Here is a 21,324-nt window from a genome sequence, read left to right as displayed (position 1 = left end):
TTTCTTCTAACTATGGAATGGTGTACGGAAAAAGTCATCTTTCCAGTATTTATATTTTGGAATGTCCTCTTATTTGTTGTTGTACTGTCCGTCCTATCAAGTAGCTGCTCGTGATCGACGTGCTTACTATTACTATTGTTGTCGTCATGTCTATCGCAGATCACGGGTTGCAAGTTTGAGTACCTTCTCAAATTATGCAACTGAATCTATCTACTCTAAGTCTGCAACCTAGAACTAACATCTTAATCTGGCCTACTACCTGTACAATGACCAGGAATTTAATGGTGCACAACCTATCCATATTGTTTTTATTTCTTGGTGATATTGAGAAAAATGGAAAGGAATAGGCGGTATTTTCAAGTGAAACAACTATGCGAGTGAGTGCTCAAAAAAGGATAGACGCAGGGCATGGTGAACTGCTTGCTTGAGGTATTATACAATACTGTTGCATTTCGAAATGGTATGACTCTTTGTATTGTTTTTCTTAAATTGAAGAAGCATGTTGCTTTCTTAAATTGAAGAAGCATGTCGAAGAATCATTCAGTACATCATCTCAATATGGAATGTCATCTAAAAAATGGAACTGTATCTTTTTTGGGCAACAGTATACAGGAACTAGAACAAGCACCTGAAGCGGGCAGCCGGGCTAGACTAGAGGTTTGTGCATAACCCCTAAACTAATTGATTTTAATTCGCTTGATACATGTCCTTTTAGTTTTGTTCTTTTCTTCAATGAGTTCTTTTGTATTCTTGTCAATTTCGATCCAGAAACTAACATCTGGACAACAATTGATATCATCTACCGTATAAGAGTTGTGTGATTGAATCAAGTTGTAGAGGAAAATCACAATTTTCTGCTGACGTTCAGGTTCCTTGACACACTGCAGCGCGTGTTCTACAGCAACAATGCCGGGCACGAAGCACTGGTGAAGATGTGCGCAGACGAGCACATGCAGCAGTGGAAGGTGCTTCACGGCGGTCGCCGTGTCGTCGGGTACATCGGTATACAGCTTCTCCTTCTGCAGAGTTCTCCTCTCCTTGTTGACATGTGCTCTGCTTGACTAGCGTAGATGCACTAAGCAGCTTTTTTCATTTGGGGTGATTCCCAGGGCTCCCAAGCTACTGAGGTAGTACACAATTTTGATGCTTTAGATTTCTATCTATGTAGCCTACATCTTAGCATTATGTATGTGTAGTCTCCGAGAGTAAGGAATATATTGTCCGGTTCAGTCACGTGGTGTGTATTGGTGTTTAGAATTCAGGCATGTACTCATTGATGCTGAAATTGAAATCTGAAAGGCTGGTGGAGGATGGTGTGGAGAGTGTCGCCGAACGTGGGTCTGTCCGGCTGTCACTACTGCTGGAGTTGCAGCGCCGGTACACAGAGATCAACAGGAAGGTGGCCATCGCCAGGACCCTCTTGAGCCTCATGCAGGAGGACATGTACGTACTAACATAAACAAGATGACAGATAAGTTCTCTGCTCTTCAGCTCAAAGTGATGGAGGTGAATGCGTTGTTCACCATGAAGCAGAATCACTCCTCCAAAGGTGAACTAATTAGCTTACATTGTCTTTTTTTTGTAGTTTATTCATGCCAAGTTCAACGGCCCTCTGAACTTATCTACGAAAGAAGTTTCTGAACTCTAAGCTTGTGTGACTAACGCTGAAGTGATCTATTGTGGTAACTCCTTTTGAATCTCCCAGACCTGTTAGGACAGCAAGGACAAGTGCACGATGGTGCGCCGAAGCATCACGTGAACATGGTAATGTCAGGTTGTTGATGGAGCGATACAAATTGGTAATCGATTTTATTGAGAGTTAGTATTGTACATAATTTTCTTTATAAGAGGTACCTCTGTTATCCTGATAGAGATTACGCCCATTTGGTACCTTAGGTTTGAAGGCCGGGTACTACGCCGCCGCCAATATTGCGCGCAAACATTATTGAGTACCGATGGTGAGATTTTCCATTTCTTTATCTTTTGTCCTTTTAATCAAGAACAATATTGAGATCGTTACATGGTTGTCCAAATTTAGTTCTGTAAAGAGAAATATTGATGTCATGCAATGATCAGTGTGGTGTACGATAGTTACAGACTTCTTCCTCTGTTCTCATTGAGCAAAGATTGGACGCGTGTGATTTGTTCTACTACCAAGTCAATCTTGGTCCATATTGTCAGAGTTTGCTTATTGAGTTTTTTTGCTGCTATTAGTATTTTCATTTATGCAGAGGCTGGGTGTAATGCTTAAACCTTTTAAGTAATAAAGCGTCCTTCATCGAAAAAACAGTATTTTCATTTAAACTGGAAGTTTATGTGAAGAAGGGGCTGGATTGAAATGCATGAATTTATGTTCCTATTTTCTTTGGAAGAATGAGATGACCAGGAAGGTTGTAGCTACTCATCGCCTCATCGTTAAAAAAAGGTTGTACCTGCTCACATAATATTCACACATCATCGGTGGCATGGCAGTGGCCGGCGGAAGGATGCTTCTGTTTGACACAGAAATCTTATTTTTCTAGCAACTACAAGAAATCAGTGAAGCAGTAGGAAGTAGGAACTTGGTCCAGAAGATTATCTGATGACCTAATATGCTATCTGGTGCCTTTTAGTACGTAATAAATGTAACTTCTTCCGCAACAAGAATAAGAATGGGAGGCATGTTACAGGTAGTTTTATCCTGAGAATTGGTCACCATTCTGTAACCTTAATACAAACATATAACTTGTGACATATCCATGCATATATGTGCTTTGCAAATCGACTGACCTTTTTTTGTCTTCTGTGAATAGATGTTGAATGACTTCCTAATTTTTCTTTCAATGGTGCATAGTTCAACTTTTTCTTCATTTGCTATCTTTAGATTCTTCAAAGCAATTAAATTTCTCATGTTGCACCTGAGATAAACCTACAATCTAGAGCACATTGAAACCATAGATCATTTTTTCGATTGCTTATGCAAAGTTAAGTAATGGCTTTCAGAAGTATTTAAACATCATTTCTTTTATATGGATGTCTACCTTTCCAAAAGAATTGATATTCTATCTGGTGTAATTCATGATCAATTGATGTATCAAACATAATATAGGACGCAAAAACAGAGTGTATGAGCATGCAGTATAATTGGTGAGACTAGGGGAATGTACTGAGCATAGTTCAACTTTTTCTTCATTTGCTATCTTTAGATTCTTCAAAGCAATTAAATTTCTCATGTTGCACCTGAGATAAACCTACAATCTAGAGCACATGGAAACCATAGATCATTTTTTCGATTGCTTATGCAAAGTTAAGTAATGGCTTTCAGAAGTATTTAAACATCATTTCTTTTATATGGATGTCTACCTTTCCAAAAGAATTGATATTCTATCTGGTGTAATTCATGATCAATTGATGTATCAAACATAATATAGGACGCAAAAACAGAGTGTATGAGCATGCAGTATAATTGGTGAGACTAGGGGAATGTACTGACAAGTGACTTCCTTGCGTGTCCTTGATGCTGCTTCCTTGACTCACACATTAGTTCTCTTAATATGTATCATACTCGATTTGATTGGCAGGCTTCAGGTAATTTGTATTCGTGTGGTAAGAATCAATTGCACCACTTTCTTGATGCAATCACATCAATGGACCTGACTGCTACAAATTACATCACGAACTATGTGCTACTTTATCAATTGTAGTTTCTTTGTTCAGTTAGTTCTCTGAAACAAAACCACTTCAACTCTCGATGTGTATGTTTCTCGGCAAAATTTGTTGTAATACTAATCTTCCAGAGATTATTGTAATAAATAACTATATTTAGTATCTTATCTCATTAGTGGGTTAATCCTATAGAACAACTAATAAGGAGATTTCTTAGTAGTACTGTATATGTTTGGAGCAGTAAGATAATTTTTTTCCTATATGACTTTCTTTCTCTTGCCTTTCATGATTTCGCTATCCCCTCCATTTTTTTAGGTTCCAAAGTTTGACCGTAGCTAGCTTGATTTGGATACATTTCATGTTAGGACTTAAACTTTGGCTTGGAGGCATTGAGCTTTGGTTCTAACTAGCTTTGTTACTTGGTATACCTCTGTCAGCGTTCAGGTAAACAGTATCTACCACATTGTTTAATGTGGGGTTTACTCCGGTGCCAAGTGTACTCCGGTGCCAAGTTTACTTGGTAGGATTTAATTAGCGATCTTACTTCTTTTACTTCTTGGTGAATATGAAATATATGGCGTTTTCATGCAAGAAGGAGCCAGGTAGTTGTGGAGCGGGTCGTGCGAAAGACGGTCGGCGAGCGCAGGCTGGATGGGAAGGTGATGTGTGCGACGGCGACCATGCCGGCGGGTAGGGCAGGATTGACCGTGGCCATCATGATGTTTCCGAGGGAGAGCGAGGCATCCGCCATCGCGTAGCTAAAGAAGTCGAAGCCCCAGGCGAGGTTGGCCACCGTCGCCGGTGTGAAAGGTGACAGACCTAAAGGCCTAAAGGCTGGTGACAGGTTCGCCGCCGTCGCACCTTCTTTGAACTTGGTGGGGACGTGGAAGGAGAGCGGTGGCGTTGTGAAGAGCTCGACGTCTGCGACCACGATTATGATCATGACCATTGTGTTGGTAATAACTAATTGTTTACATATCCCTCAACTTCGGAAACATTAGATAAATATCCAACTTATTATTGAAAAATATTGATTCAAGATAAATGGAACCTTTCCTATATACAATGAGCTTTGGAAACATTAGATACATATCCAACTTATTATTGAAAACTTTTGATTCAAGATAAATGGAACCTTTCCCATACACAATGAGCTTATTGTTGAAGGTTGCGTCGATTGCGCTATTATTGCTGAAATAAGAGGCTTATGAATTTGGTAATCTTTGTGTACCTTGTAATAGCGCCTGTCAATCTTTATGTACCTTGTAATAGTGACACGTGGATGCGTGAAGTTGAGTGATACTCCCTCTGTTAAGAAATATAAAAGCGTTTAGATCACTTATATTTCTTTAGAGGGAGTACTAATACTATTAAAAAATAGACAATCTATATGCAGTTATGAGTTCTTGGGTGGCGAGCGATTAGGATGGTTAAAGAGATAGAAAGATTGCCGAGAAAAGTGGAAGAGAATCTATATTCTTCGTCGCATGATAAAAACCGAATGTAACCATGCTTAACCCGTATTTTTAAATTAGAAGAGTAATTTAATCAATGTGTTCATATTTTTATTATTCTGTGGCAATGCATGGGTATTCGGCTTTTGCCCGTAGCAACGCACGGGCGTTCTACTAGTAAAATATAGGCTCACCGTTAACCAGCGCTCATAACGGTCACGTAACCTGGCCGTCCCATATAAAGGAAGAAAACTTGATGATTAATGGGAAAATTCTAGAATGTCCCCCCCCCCCCCTTTTCCAGTTTTCAATCTGTTGGCTCACCGATTTTTCTTTTAATTTTCCTTTTATTTTCTATTTTATTTTTACTTTTTATTTGTTTAGTTGTTATTTGAAAATTTCATATTCTTATTTCGAATTTTTGTAAACTTTTTCCAAATTTCAAAAGGTTTTCCGAATTGTTGAACTTTCTAAGTCTATTTATTAATTTGTGATATTTTTTTAATTTATGTCGATTTTTATTCATGAACTTGTAAAATTCATGAACATTTTGAAAATCTAGACCTTTTTAAAAATTCCTTTTAATCTGTTGGTCATAAACTTTCCGGCGAGGTCGTATTTTCCTGTTTTTAATCTGTTGCTTCACCGATTTTTCTTTTTAATTTTCGTTTTGTTTTCTATTTTTGTTTTCGCTTTTATTTTTACTTTTTATTGGTTTAGTTGTTATTTGAAATTTTCACATTCTTATTTGAAATTTTTGAACAAATTTCAAAATTTTGTGAACTTTTTCCAAATTTGAAAAGGTTTTTCTGAATTGTTGAACTTTCTAAGTATTTTTATTAATTTGTGATATTTTTTCAAATTTATGACCATTTTTATTAATGAACTTGTAAAATTCATGAATATTTTTCAAATCTAGACCTTTTTAAAATTCAAGATCATTTTCTAAATTCATGAACCATTTTCCAAATTCATGAAGATTTTTATATTACATGATATTTTTAAAATTCACCAATATTTATTTCAAGTGATGAGCTTTTGGAAAATATTATAACTTTTTTCAAATTTGTGATACTTTTTGTTCATTTTTCACTCACTCTATTTTATGTAATTGCTGGGCATGCCATTTATCAAGCGGTTAAGCAGCCGAGCGAGCGAACCAGCGAATGATGTAATGGGTTGTGTGGCCTGCCTTATGTCCTCGCTAGCGCCATCAGCGATTCGGGTGTTAAAGGCGCTGAGGAGGAGCTCTGTTCACGCATCGCGTGTCTAATACGAATTCTTTCTAATGCCCATGAACAAAATGTCCGGTCCCTTCGTCGTTTTTCTTCTGGGTCAAGCCCAACTCATATGCTAGATTCTATCGGATGGGGTCAGGCTGCAACGATCTTTGATTCTGCAGGCCTTTTAAGTAGGTCCATTTAAGTTACTTCTAGAAAAGAAGACTCGTCGAGAAACTCCATGAAGATTGAATCATTTTTTTCCAACCGGGTTTGCACCTTTCGGTTAATTGTTTGATGAAAATACCGAGTCCGTACTGAATTACTCAATCAGAGTCAGTACCTCTGGCATCTGCAGTGGCTTGGGCACTAATCCCCTCCAAGCTTCGCCAGCGAGCCCGTGGATCCACCATCCCTCTCCATTGCCGCTTAGGTGGTCGGTGGCGGGGTCTAGATGCCTCGTCTCCGACAGGTAGTTTAGGTTAGGAGTTTTTTCTCGCTGGGGCAGCGCTTCAACTTTTAATTGGTCTTCCGAGCTTCGATTCTCCTCAAGTTCGTTCATTGGGACGACGTCGATGGCGCTCTGGTGTAGATTTAGTCGTCTCCTTAGAGCGGCGAGTCTAGGGTTTCTCTCGTGCATGCACATCGATGAGATTTGGTGCCAGGCTTTCAGATTGATTGAAGGTTCCTCGGCTATGGAACACTAGTCCTTAAAGGCACGTCTACGAAGACTTGCCGACCGTCGTCGACAAAGTCAAGCTGGCTCCAACAGGGGGAGCAACGACCACGACGCATCGACACCTCGTTTTGACGACGGTAGTCGTCGTTCGTCCTTGATGTAAATTTTATTATGTTTAGAATGCTTTGTACCCCCTTGATCTAAAAGATCTTATATTAGTACAAAGTGAGTACTTTTTTTTGAAACAAGTAAGTGAGTACATTTTATGAAGTTTCATAATACTATATCTAAGTGTTTTGCATGGAAAAAATAAAGAGAAAGGGAAGAGGGGAAAACGAGTTGGGGCAAACTAGTAGGAAACCCAGAGTACACTACAAGGATACCCCCTATAATGCAACACATATCGTACGACGTTTTGACTATACGTTGCAAAGTTCACAAGAGATACGTATATAGGCATTGTAGCATATGCGTTGTAGTGCAGCTCGTGACGCATTGCTCCATGTAAAGCCCAATGCACTAACCCAGCCCAAGTTGGCTTTCACGACTAACCTAGGTCGTTCCCTTTCCTCCGCCTCCCCTACTCCTCTCGAGCCCTCCCACCTCGGCCGCCGCCGCTCGTCAGTCGTTGCCACTCCTTTGCGCGGCTACGACCTACCTGCATCCCTGCACGCCGCCCCTCACCACTCGCCTGCGATCCTCTCTCCCGGCGCCGCTCCTCACCACTGCCCTGCGACCCTCCGTCCTAGCGCGCCGCCCCTCGTCACCGCTCCCCTGCGACCAACGGTGAATCCAAGGTACGGCCATGAACAAGCACAGGCAACCACATCCCTCGTTCCACATCCGTAGCCCCTCGCGGTACCAATGCATTATCCACATCTGTAGCCCCGTTCGTCCTCCTCCGGTGCTCCTCCTAATTGTTTTCCACTATTCACGTGTCCTCCGTGTAAAACGATCCAGGAAGCCTCTTTTTTTTTGCGAATAGGAATCCTCTCCCTGATCCCTGCTCTGGAACCTTTTAATATCCACTGCACCAGGACATCCTTCCAATCTCACATTCTATGCCCAACGAAAACTGAAATCCAATGCAGTGGAGAAGGCGGTACATCAAAGAAAGTTTGTATCTGATTGGACAGCCTCTATTGTTGATGAAGTTGTGGAGAAGAGGAACTATTGCAGGCTGGTCGCAGGTATGGAAGGAGCAAGAAGAGAGTAGGTTTTTTGCTTTTGAGGATTTTTATGTTGTGTTGTACTATTGAAATCTGGGACGTACAACCTAGAGATTTGTTTTGGGGAATATTGATAATGTGTTTTCTTTAGTTTCAGACATCTGAAGATACACATTACTTGGATGGCTAAATTAGTAGGTGCTACACAAGCAACTAGGTGATTCAATTCAGCGAAGGCGTGGTCGTACCTCTGCACAGCGAACTCAAGCACCACTTCTAATATTGTTGGAAAGTGGATAAGTCGTTTTGGAGCATTACACGATTTGTTCAGTCTACTTCGCTATGTTCCTTACATGCAAAAGGTATGGGTTTGTTTACTTGATATGTTCTTTCAATTTTATCCTCACCCAGTGATCCACATCTTAAAAGCACAAACTACTCTGTTCAGATGGAATATCTTTGATAGTGTTGTTGCAGACTTGAAGGTATATGCATCAGGAGGTCAAGGTGGCAGTGGCACCGTAACAGTATTTATTTGAAACTACACGCGAGGTCAAAAAATGATTCTAAGTTAACCTCTTTCCTCGTATATTTTTGTCTGCTTGGTTTGTTTTAATGTCGTTCTTTTGTTAAATTGATGTACTAAATAATTAAGAACATATTTGTATTCATTTTTAAAATTTCATGCATCTGGTGTATGGTGCTAGAACTTGCTTAGGAAGAGCTGTTATGAAATTAAGATCTGGTTTCTGTAATTCGCTGACTGAATCCATGATACTAAACTGTATGTTTGTTATAGTTCATATATATGTTATACATACACGTGCAGTTACTAGGCATGCATTGTGAGTAGATAAGTTGAGTCTCCAATTATTTCGTTAAGCACAAAATATGACCTTGCATACATGTATTTCCATTCTCATATGATGGAAAATATACTGAAGGGAAGACTCATGCTGTATGCTTCTGATTCATGTTGAAAGTGTGTAACCTGTTTGCCGCAATTTTTCCTTTTCACATAATAGGAAAAGGTCAGTAACAAAAAAAGGAAGCTCACTGAGCACGTCAATACAGATTACCTGACGAAAGCCCAGGCGATGAATAGGATGATCAAGTTGAGATCCCACGGAGGACGTATAATGGCTGAATGAACTTCTGATCCACGCTTTGGCAATCCCGTGCCTCCAGGTGTGTAGGTATTGGCTTCATACTGTTCTATTTTATACATGCACGTACTGGACTAGAGGTTTGATTTCTAGGATAATTTCTTATTACTACTTTACACCTTTTCGCATGATGCATGGATGATGAGCTCATATAAGTTTGGAGAGCATGGATCATATGATTAGTTGCAGTGGGGCTAAGCTAAAAGAGGATTAATGATGCTTACAATACGTATATCACAGCCACACACTTTGTGATATTGGTATGTGTAGTATATGATCTATATTTTTTTAAGCTCTCAATCTATGTTTTTGTTCTGATCCTATACGAAAGAGAGCAAAACCATCTCAAATCAGTACGAGCCAAATAAATCTATTAATTAATCCATGATTTGATGTACTATTTAAAAGGGAAAAAAATTAAGCTACATGTATGTATCATGCACGAAAAATATATCTTCTAGATGAGTATGTATACCATATATTTGATATGCGTACATATGCATTTGTTAAGTCTTACAATGGGTTTCTTTGGAAACTCTTCAACATAAATGACCCGTTGGAATATTTCAATGGATTTTCTGTATATCACCAAAACAAAATAAATGTCCTCCTTTTAAGTGTTCATCCCATATACAGGAGCCAGAACGCCTCTTTCTGCAGAAACATAGATACATGGTCCCTTCTAAATATTCCTTGGAATATTTTAGTTTGAGTTTCCAGTTTTATCGTCCAATAGTGGCCATCTTTTTTTTCATCTGAATCCATGGCATAAAACGACCCGCTGTGAGATGTTCAAAATGTATTACACATTCTCTAATTACACTTACATTACCACAGAAAGTCATTCGGTTTTTTGTTTTTTGTTAATGCATTGTGTGTTAACAGTTCATTTTGTTTTTTGTTTGTAGGTTCAAAAGATAAATGGATGATTATATGGGCGCGTGGCAAATATACTGATGATGATGATGATGATGATGATGATGATGATGATGATGCTGGATGCTTTCAATTTTAGTTCAGTTGTAGGAATGATGTTCCTCTATTAAGTTTAAGTGATGTTGAGGGATACTTTCGGTTTTTGTTTTGTTGTCAAGAAAATATATAGATTATGCATCACATTTGGATGATGTTCCTCCTGTAATATCCATTGTTGTAATCCAACAATTATATATATATATAGATTTCTTCCTCCCGTGAGTATATTCTCTTGTTTTTTGTTCACTTGAAATGCATATATAATTATCACCATTACGTGTAGCATTAATTTAGTTGCTAGCAATATGTATAAAAATAATATTATTCACATTATATATGTACCGAGTTTTGAAGCATTGCAAATTCTCTGTTGCCAAGCAATGGGATTTTGATTCCTGTACATTAAGCACCAACATATAAAAGTGTTGCATAAGTCTGTTTTATGTGTTGCATTTTTGCAACGGTCCCTTTACCAACGGTGGTATAACGTTGTAATATGCGCTAGCAACACTGGATAAGGCAACGCATCCCAAACCGTTGGTATTGACATTAACAACGCATATATGAACTTTTAGATACGGAAAAAGCATTGCTATACGGGGGTTCCTGTTGTAGTGGTACCCGATTTCAAAGATGCAACCAAAGTAGGAGCATGAAGATTGAATCACGATGCCACACCCTTCGCCCCATAAAAACCCTGTTGTATTACGGGGCGGAGTGAGTAGAAAACAAATAGAGGAGTGTTCCGATTTGTCCTAGTTTACTCCAGGTTGCATGTTCTCGTAGTCAACGGTAAAAGCACCGCATCACATTCACACTAGAGCAACTCCAATGGGACGACCCATTACGTCCGTTGCCGTTCGTTTGGGTCGACGCGGACACAAAAGACGGCCTAACAGGCCGACTTAAACGGACGCGTGTCCGCTTTTCATCCGCGGGCGACCCATTCCCGGCTCATTTTTTAGTCAGATTTGCGTCGGTACGGACACGCGACGGACTGATAACCTACAAGTATAGAGGATCAATTGTAGCATTTTTCGATAAGTAAGAGTGTCGAACTCAACGAGGAGCTAAAGGTAGAACAAATATTCCCTCAAGTTTTATCGACCACCGATACAACTTTACGCATGCTTAACATTCGCTTTACCTAGAACAAGTATAAAACTAGAAGTACTTTGTAGGTGTAACGGGATAGGTTTGTAAGAATATAAAGAGCACGTAAATAAAAACTAGGGGCTGCTTTAGGTAAAGAAGCAATAAAGTTGATATAGCGAGTGTGAAAAAGTGGTGGTAGGAGTTGCGAAATTGTCCCTAAGCAATTGACTACTTTACTAGACTGATAGAAAGTTTTATGTGGAAGAGACCACTGCTAACATGTCATCTCTGACTTGGAATTCTATGCACTTATGATTGGAACTATTAGTAAGCCTCCGCAACTACTAACGTTCATTAAAGTAAAACCCAACCATAGCATTAAGATATATTGGTCCCCATTCAATCTCGTATGCATCAATTTCTATGCTAGGTTGAAATTTCTGTCATTCTTGCCCTCTAATACATAGTCCTATCAACATACAACTAACCCTATGGTGTGATCCACGCGCGCGCTCGTATGGTGGGCACCAAAGGACAGCAACATAACCACAGGCAAATTAAACCAATCATAGCAATTCACCAATTACCGATAGGACAACGAAAGTTTACTCAGACATCATAGGATGGGAACACATCATTGGATAATAATATGAAGCATAAAGCACCACGTTCAAGTAGAGGGTACAACGTGTTGCAGGAGAGTGGACCACTGTAGATAGATGGAGGAAGGTGATGAAGATGTTGGTGAAGATGACGGAGGTGTTGGTGTAGATCGTGGTGATGATAATGGCCCCGACGATGTTTCAGCGCCACCGGGAGAGAGGGGGAGAGAGCCCCCCTTCTTCTTCATTGACCTTCTCCCTAGATGGGAGAAGGGTTTCCCCTCTGGTCCATGGCCTCCATGGCGGCGGAGGGGCGAGAGCCCCTCCTAGATTGGATCTGTCTCTCTGTCTTTTTCTGTTTCTGCGTTCCAGATTCTGCCCTTTCACCGTTTTCTATATTCCCGGAGATCCGTAACTCCGATTGGGCTGAAATTTGGACACGATTTTTGTCCGGATATTAACTTTCTTGCGGCGAAATAAGGGCACCAACCACCTTACGGGGTGGCCATGAGGTCTCAGGGCACGCCTGACCCCCTGGGGCGCGCCCCCCTGCCTCGTGGCCCCCTCGGGCATCGTCTCGCGTTGATTCTTCTTTCCCAAAATCACATATATTCCAAAAAAATCTCCATCAGTTTTTATCCCGTTTGGACTCCGTTTGATATGGATTTTCTACGAAACAAAAAACATGCAACAAACAGGAACTGGCACTGGGCACTGGATCAATATGTTAGTCCCCAAAAAAGTATAAAAAGTTACCAAAAGTATATGAAAGTTGTAGAATATTGTCATGGAACAATCAAAAATTATAGATACGACGGAGACGTATCAGCATCCCCAAGCTTAATTCCTGCTCGTCCTCGAGTAGGTAAATGATAAAAAAAATAATTTTTGATGTGGAATGCTACCTAGCATAATCTTGATCATGTAATATAATCATGGCATGAATATTAAGACACGAGTGATTCAAAGCAATAGTATATTATTTGACATTAAGACAATAATACTTCAAACATACTAATAAAGCAATCATGTCTTTTCAAAATAACATGGTCAAAGAAGGTTATCCCTACAAAATCATATGGTCTGGCTATGCTCCATCTTCACCACACAAAATATTCAAATCATGCACAGCCCTGATGACAAGCCAAGCAATTGTTTCATACTTTTGATGTTCTCAAACCTTTTCAACTTTCACGTAATACATGAGCGTGGACCATGGATATAGCACTATAGGTGGAATAGAGTATGATGATGGAGGTTGTGTGGAGAAGACAAAAAGGAAGAAAGTCTCACATCGACGCGGCTAATCAATGGGCTATGGAGATGCCCATCAATTGATGTCAATGCGAGGAGTAGGGATTGCCATGCAACGGATGCACTAAGAGTTATAAGTGTATGAAAGATCAAACTGAAAACTAAGTGGGTGTGCATCCAACTTGCTTGCTCATGAAGACCTAGGCATTTGAGGAAGCCCATCGTTGGGGTATACAAGCCAAGTTCTATAATGAAAATTTCCACTAGTATATTAAAGTGATAACTCAAGAGACTCTATATGAAGAACATGGTGCTACTCTGAAGCACAAGTGTGGTAAAAGCATAGTAACATTGTCCCTTCTCTCTTTTCTCTTATTTTTTTCTCTTTTTTTGGCGGGCTTCTTTGGTCTCTCTTTTTTATTTGGGCTTCTTTGGCCTCTTTTATTTTGATAACCTCACCTGGAACAATGTTCTAATAATGATGATCATCACACTTTTATTTACTTACAACTCAATACTAGAACAAAGATATGACTCTATATGAATGCCTCCGGCGGTGTACCGGGATGTGCAATGATCTAGCGTAGCAAAGATATCAAAAAACAGACAAGCCATGAAAATATCATGCTACCTATTTTACGATCGTGCAAAGCAATATGACAATGAATGCTCAAGTCATGTATATCATGATGATGAAAGTTGCATGGCAATATATCTCGGAATGGCTATGAAAATGCCATGATAGGTAGGTATGGTGACTGATTTGAGGAAGATATAAGAAGGCTTATGTGTGATAGAGCATATCATATTACGCGGTTTGGATGCACCGGTGAAATTTGCACCAACTCTCGAGGTGAGAAAGGGCAATGCACGGTACCGAAGAGGCTAGCAATGATGGAAGGGTGAGAGTGCGTATAATCCATGGACTCAAACATTAGTGATAAAAAAACTCACATAGTTATTGCAAAAGTCTATTAGCTATCGAAACAAACTACTGCGTGCATGCTCCTAGGGGGATAGATTGGTAGGAAAAGACCATCGCTCGTCCCTGACCGCCACTCATAAGGAAGACAATCAATAAATAAATCATACTCCGACTTCATCACATAACGGTTCACCATACGTGCATGCTACGGGAATCACAAACTTCAACACAAGTATTTCTACAATCCACAAATACCCACTAGCATGACTCTAATATCACCATCTTTATATCGCAAAACTATTGCAAGGAATCAAACATATCATATTCAGTGATCTACAAGTTTTATGTAGGATTTTATGACTAACCATGTGAATGACCAGTTCCTGTCATCTCTTTAAATAGATATAAGTGAAGCAAGAGGGTTTAATTCTTTCTACAAAATATATGCCCATGCTCTAACAAATATAAGTGAAGCAAAAGAGCATTCTACAAATAGCGGTTTTCTATGTGAAGAGAAACAGGCAATCCAAACTTCAAAAGATATAAGTGAAGCACATGAAGCATTCTATAAAGCCATACTCAAAAGATATAAGTGAAGTGCAATGAGCATTCTATAAATCAACCATGAACTATGTCATACCAGCATGCTGCATAAAAAAAAGAAAACTAAATGCAAAAGACGCTCCAAGATTTGCACATATCACATGAACGAAACGAATCCGAAAACATACCGATACTTGTAGAAGAAAGATGGGATGCCTTCCGGGGCATCCCCAAGCTTAGACGCTTGAGTCTCCTTGAATATTTACTTGGGGTGCCTTGGGCATCCCCAAGCTTGAGCTCTTGCCTCTCCTCCTTCTCCTCACATCGAGACCTCCTCGTTCTTCGAACACTTCATCCACATAAAAACTCAATAGAAAGCTTGATAAGATCCGTTAGTATAATAAAGCAAATCACTACTCTAAGTACTGTTGAAAACCAATTCATATTTTATTTTTGCATTGTAGATACTGTAATATAACTTTTCCATGGCTTAATCCACTGATAGAAATCGATAGTTTCATCAAAACAAGCACACTATGCATCAAAAACAGAATCTGTCTTAAACAGGACAATCTGTAATAATCTGAACATTCATCATACCTCTGGTACTCCAAAAATGCTGAAATAATTAGGAAAAATAAAAAATTTGTATATAAAGACAGTGCAAAAAGTTTCAGAACCATTTGACGTTCCAGTAAAAAAATTAAAATCGCGCACTACAGCCAAAGTTTCTGTTTTGCACCGCACAAACCAACAAGCAATGTAAACATCCTAAAGACAAATCTTAGCACATTATTTTTATAATACAATGGAATTGTACAAAGGGATAATTATTTTTGTTGAAAATTTTCTGTAATCAAGATTCACAAAGTTTCCGTGAGCACGAACAAAGTTCAAGGAGCTCCCCCACTTTAACAATGCTTGTCTCTCTCACTTTCACTTTCCTTTTTGAAAAGTTTTGGGTTCCCCTCTTTATTTTTTTTGTTTTTAAACTTTATAAAAGCACTCAACAGAAATAAATGACTCTCTAAAACTTCCGGGTTGTCTCCCTGGCAGCACTTTCTTTAAAGCCATTAAGCTAGGCATAAAGTGCTCAAGTAATGAATCCACCCGGTTCCCAAGGTATGTCAAAGCCAATTTGAATCAACAATGATTTGTAATTTAGTAGTGAGAACAAAGTAACATATATCAAGCAATGACGAAGTCTAACTCTCTTCCTATTCATCAGCATGTCATACAAGAACAATTCATGCACATCAAGTAAAGGCCAATACATAGCATAAGCAGTTTCTTGCAATTCTATCATGTTAGAAACACAAAGAGGCGGAGATGTAGTTCCTCTCTCATAATAATTGCAAGTAGGAGCAGCAAGCACATGCATATTATAGTCATCAAAATTATCATGTGCAACGGTAAAAGGCAACCCATCAATATAATCCTTAATAAGTGCAAACTTCTCCGATATAGTGTAGTCGGGAGAATTTAAAAAGATAATAGGACTATCATGTGTGGATGCAATAGTAATAATTTCATATTTAACATAAGAAACTATAGCGAGTTCATCTCCATAAGCATAATTCATATTGGCATCTTGGCCACAAGCATAGCAAGCATCATCAAAAAGGGATATTTCAAAAGAATCAACGAGATCATAGCAATCATCATAGCATTCATCCTTCGGTAAATTCGAAGGGAAATTAAACAATGTATGGAATAAAGAGTTACTCTCATTAGATGGTGGGAACAGGTGATCAATCCGCTCTTCCCCCTTTTGTTTTTCGCTCTCCTCCTCATGTTTTTCATCCAATGAGCTCATAATGTCATTAATTTCTTCTTCCGTAGACTTCTGCAAAATATTAGTCTCCTCTTGGACAGCGGAAGAGTCCTCAATATATGGTTTAATATAAGGATTAGAAGCATAATTATCATAGCAATATTTAAGTATGGCCAAAATTTTCAAATTTGTAGAGAGTAGTATCACACTCTTCAATAAAAGAAGCAATTTCACAAGTACCCCTAAAAGCAACAAATTTTTCAATTTGTTGAACATCATAGTAATTATAAACACCCTTAGTATACAAAGATACGATTTCATTATCACTAAACCCACATTGGTAAGGAAGGTGTTCCTTAGGGTCTTTAGAACAACAAGTGCAATCATATATTTCACATAAATTCCAAGCATAGCACTGCAAAGGTGAATTTGATCCAGTAAAAATTTCCCTTTTTCAGATATGCGGTGTCACACATAACAAGCATGCTCATCTAAAGATTTGCCCTCAACTAAGCTAGTTGGGGTTTCAGCCCGAGCACATAGGGATCGAAGGTGATCCAAGTAAAAAGCTTCAGTAGTGTGATAGATTTTGACTGGTTCTTCAACCATTGGTTCAGTAGGTACCACTAATTTTTTTTGGTATTTTGTGTTTCATATCCATTACTTGGTGATAAAGCAAACAAGCACGCACGAGAGTATTCACCCCATGCTATAATTCCCCGGCAACGGTGCCAGAAAAAGGACTTGATAACCCACAAGTATAGGGGATCAATTGTAGCCTATTTCGATAAGTAAGAGTGTCGAACCCAGCGAGGAGCTAAAGGTAGAACAAATATTCCCTCAAGTTCTATCGACCACCGATACAACTCTACGCACGCTTAACGTTCGCTTTACCTAGAACAAGTATAAAACTAGAAGTACTTTGTAGGTGTAACGGGATAGGTTTGCAAGAATATAAAGAGCACGTAAATAAAAACTAAGGGCTATTTTAGGTAAAGAAGCAATAAAGTTAGTATAGCGAGTGTGGAAAAGTGGTGGTAGGAGTTGCAAAATTGTCCCTAAGCAATTGACTACTTTACTAGACCGATAGCAAGTATTATGTGGGATAGGCCACTGCTAGCATGTCATCCCTGACTTGAAATTCTATGCACTTATGATTGGAACTATTAGTAAGCATCCGCAACTACTAACGTTCATTAAGGTAAAATCCAACCATAGCATTAAGATATATTGGTCCCCCTTCAATCCCGTATGCATCAATTTCTATGCTAGGTTAAAACTTCTGTCACTCTTGCCCTCCAATACATAGTCCTATCAACATACAACTAACCCTATGGTGTGATCCACGCGCGCGCTCATATGATGGGCACCAAAGGACATCAACATAACCACAAGCAAATTAAACCAATCATATCAATTCACCAATTACCGATAGGACAACGAAAATCTACTCAGACATCATAGGATGGCAACACATCATTGGATAATAATATGAAGCATAAAGCACTATGCTCAAGTAGAGGGTACAACGGGTTGCGGGAGAGTGGACCACTGTAGATAGATGGGGGAAGGTGATGGAGATGTTGGTGAAGATGACAGAGGTGTTGGTGTAGATCGTGGTGATGATGATGACCCCGGCGGCGTTCCGGCGCCATCAGGAGAGAGGGGGAGAGAGCCCCCCTTCTTATTCTTCCTTGACCTTCTCCCTAGATGGGAGAAGGGCTTCCCCTCTGGTCCATGGCCTCCATGGCGGCGGAGGGGCGAGAGCCCCTTCGAGATTGGATATGTCTCTCTCTCTCTGTCTCTGCGTTCCAGATTCTGTCCTTTCACTATTTCTTATATTTCCGGAGATCCGTAACTCCGATTGGGCTGAAATTTGGACACAATTTTTATCCGGATATTAGTTTTCTTGCGGCGAAAGAAGGGCACCAACCGACTTACGGGGTGTCCACGAGGGCCCAGGGCACGCCTGACCCCCAGGACGCGCCCCTGCCTCGTGGCCCCCTAGGGCATCGTCTCGCGTTGATTCTTCTTCCCAAAAATCACATATATTCCAAAAAAATCTCCGCCAGTTTTATCCCATTTGGACTCCGTTTGATATGGATTTTCTGTGAAACAAAAATATGCAACAAACAGGAACTAGCACTGGGCACTGGATCAATATGTTAGTCCGAAAAATAGTATAAAAAGTTTTCAAAAGTATATGAAAGTTGTAGAATATTGGCATGGAAGAATCAAAAATTATAGATACGACGGAGACGTATCACGAACGCGCGCACGCTCGCCTTCTCCTCTCTCCGGGCCCTCTGGTCGGTGACTCATTGGCCTCCCCCCGCCCCCAGGCAACAGCAACCCTCTCCCACCTCGTTCGTCACCGACGCCACCGCCCTTTTTTGCCGGCGACTCTGCCTGTTGTCGCCGCCTCCACATCCGCCCAGCAACGCCGCTCACTCCTCCCGTCGCCCGCCACCGCCGTCTTGCCGCCGAGGAGCAGTCTGCTTCCCACCGCCGCTTCCCCAACCTCATAGCCGCCCGCGACCAAGAGGCCGCCTCGCCGCCCGGCCAGATCCTCACCGGCACGCTCGTTGGACACCGGTAGGGCAGCTAGCTGGTCCGTGTGCGCCACGACTCCCCTCGTCGACTGTCTCCTTCTTTGACGCCCGCAAGTTGTTCGACAGTTTGCCAAGGTACGAAAATGGACTCCGCCGACGAGTTCTTTTTTCACAATTTCTTTTGCGACTCCGATAATTCGTCCGACGAGGAGGAGGAGATATTGGCTGCCGTGTTGGTCCATCACCACCTCAACAGCCAGCGGTCGTTGTTTCGTGGCTCCATTCCGGGCCACCTTCCGGCGTTGAATCACAATCGAGAGAGCGGGCATTTCCTTCTTTGCAAGGACTACTTTGATACAACAAACCCGTTGTTCAAACATCAAAAATTCTGCCGCCGTTTCCGTATGAGTAGGCATCTTTTCAACCGTATTAGAGAGGGGGTGGTCGGCTATGATGACTATTTCGAGTGCAAAGAGGATGCCGTCGGCAAGATTGGTTTCTCCTCTTATCAGAAATGCACTGCCGCCATCCGGATGCTTGCATACGGAGTGCCCAGTGATCTCATTGACGAGTACGTCCGTATGAGTAAGTCTACATGCCTAGAGTCCCTGTATAAGTTCTGCAAGGCTGTTATTGCTGTGTTTGGCCCTGAGTACTTGAGAGAGCCGACAGCTGAAGATACAACCCGTTTGTTGGCGATGAATGCCAGAAGGGGCTTCCCAGGGATGCTTGGCAGCATAGACTGCATGCACTGGGAGTGGAAGAACTGTCCTTCTGCTTGGCAAGGGTAGTATAAGGGACATGTCAAGGCTTGCACTGTCATATTAGAGGCCGTGGCGTCTCAAGATCTCTGGATTTGGCACTCTTTCTTTGGCATGGCTGGATCACACAATGATATCAACGTGCTTCAGCGCTCGCCGGTGTTTGCTAGGCTTGCCGAAGGCAACAGCCCATCGGTGAACTTTACTGTCAACGGACACAACTACGACAAAGGATACTACCTGGGTGACGGTATCTATCCTCAGTGGATCACTATTATCAAGACAATACCCAACCCTGTCGGAGAGAAGAGGAAAAGATTTGCCCAAGAGCAAGAGAGTGCCAGGAAGGATGTCCAGCGTGCCTTTGGTGTTTTGCAATCTCGATGGGGCATTGTTCGGTATCCTACTAATACCTGAAGCACGCAGAAACTGTGGGAGATGATGACTGCTTGTGTGATCATGCATAATATGATCGTAGAAGACGAGCGCTCGGAACGTCTGTACGATCAAGGGTTTCAGTTTCAGGGTGAGAATGTTGTGACTGAACATGGAGTAACGCCAACATTTGAACAGTTCACCCAATTTCATGAAGACATGCGTGGCTGGGAAACTCACGTGCATCTGCTAAATGATTTGGTTGAGTATATGTGGGCTCATGTTGGCAACCAATAGATGCATCTTTTTTTATTCGCTTGCAAAACTATGTGAAACATTATTATTTGTATCCGGCTTGTAAAACTATAATATTTTTATTCAGTAAAACTATGTTATTTGACAATATGTTTGAATGCAAATCAATTAAATACTGAGCGGCCAGCCGGCCACGTCGGTACATATGGATCGACGCGTTAGGTGTGCTGCTGACCCAAATCTAAAAAAGGACGGACGCAGGGCGGGCGGACGCAAGGCGGACAGCCGACCCAAACGAACAAAAAACGAATGAAATCACTGTTTGTTTGGATTGGCCCGTTGAAGTTGCTCTTAGCGCACCCAGCTCCCCCTTTGACGGCGTTCACAAACTTTGCAGAGATGCAAACATGCTGGAGCGTCGGCACCGGGCAGGTCGCAATGCGCACTACACATGCCATCGATCGCTTCTTCTGTTCTTGTCGTTCCGCCTTACCTCTGCATGCCTTTTGCAGATAGAAATGTGTTCCCTGATGCTCTGCCTTTCTTTCTCCAGAAGCAAAGGCATGCAGCTGGATCTGTTCCCTGATGCATCGCTACACGATTCTTGAGGACAATAATTTAGCACTCCAGCTAGAGGATTTGCTAACAACAAGGTGATGATTTTCTGGAGAATATCGACAGGGTTATGATGATCTTCGTGAGCCGATTTAGCAGCTGGATCGCAAAATCTGTTGGGCATAAGCCACGGCGATCGCGTCGGGTGTACGTGTGTGCACGCAGGACGGATCGGGAGCGTGGCGGACGCGGCCAGATGTGTGTGTCCGTGCGTGCGTGCGTGCGGGCTGTAGTTAGTTGGCGAGAAAAGTGGAGAGATGACTGC

General features: G+C 41.0%; 1 protein-coding gene and 1 long non-coding RNA gene across 23 annotated transcripts; both read left to right on the top strand.

The window, feature by feature from the left end:
• The first annotated feature begins 296 nt into the window (after window positions 1-296).
• LOC125547917 lies at window positions 297-1,756 on the top strand. 9 transcript variants are annotated; one of them, XR_007300847.1, is made up of 5 exons: window positions 297-429; window positions 606-657; window positions 869-1,002; window positions 1,110-1,549; window positions 1,706-1,756. XR_007300847.1 is itself a non-coding variant. In XM_048711655.1 (3 exons), exons 1-3 carry the CDS (start codon window positions 526-528, stop codon window positions 1,422-1,424), a joined length of 372 nt encoding a protein of 123 aa, XP_048567612.1. In that variant the 5' UTR covers window positions 297-525; the 3' UTR covers window positions 1,425-1,750. The 9 variants fall into 9 exon arrangements, 3 of the variants coding, with proteins under 3 accessions (XP_048567612.1, XP_048567618.1, XP_048567622.1); XR_007300857.1 differs by having other exon boundaries at window positions 1,110-1,127; window positions 1,256-1,750; XR_007300849.1 differs by having other exon boundaries at window positions 888-1,002; window positions 1,110-1,750.
• Window positions 1,757-7,506: 5,750 nt separating this feature from the next.
• On the top strand, window positions 7,507-10,525 carry LOC125547868. 14 transcript variants are annotated; one of them, XR_007300834.1, is made up of 5 exons: window positions 7,507-8,188; window positions 8,319-8,529; window positions 8,645-8,719; window positions 9,193-9,593; window positions 10,242-10,525. It is a non-coding gene; the product is annotated as an uncharacterized LOC125547868 (long non-coding RNA). The 14 variants fall into 14 exon arrangements; XR_007300818.1 differs by having other exon boundaries at window positions 8,634-8,719; XR_007300830.1 differs by having other exon boundaries at window positions 8,616-8,719.
• The last annotated feature ends 10,799 nt before the right edge of the window (window positions 10,526-21,324 follow it).

Source organism: Triticum urartu, chromosome 1, assembly GCF_003073215.2.
Source record: "Triticum urartu cultivar G1812 chromosome 1, Tu2.1, whole genome shotgun sequence".
Lineage (NCBI taxonomy): Eukaryota > Viridiplantae > Streptophyta > Magnoliopsida > Poales > Poaceae > Triticum > Triticum urartu.
Note: the sequence above shows the minus strand (reverse complement) of the source record. Positions and strands in the feature narration are given on the sequence as shown.

Coding starts and splice junctions, on each gene's coding strand:
- LOC125547917 (XM_048711655.1), top strand. CDS start 526: ATGTCGAAGAATCATTCAGTACATCATCTCAATATGGAATGTCATCTA. Junction 658..887: donor GCAGCCGGGCTAGACTAGAG/GTTTGTGCATAA, acceptor GACACACTGCAG/CGCGTGTTCTACAGCAACAA. Junction 1,003..1,299: donor CCGTGTCGTCGGGTACATCG/GTATACAGCTTC, acceptor GAAATCTGAAAG/GCTGGTGGAGGATGGTGTGG.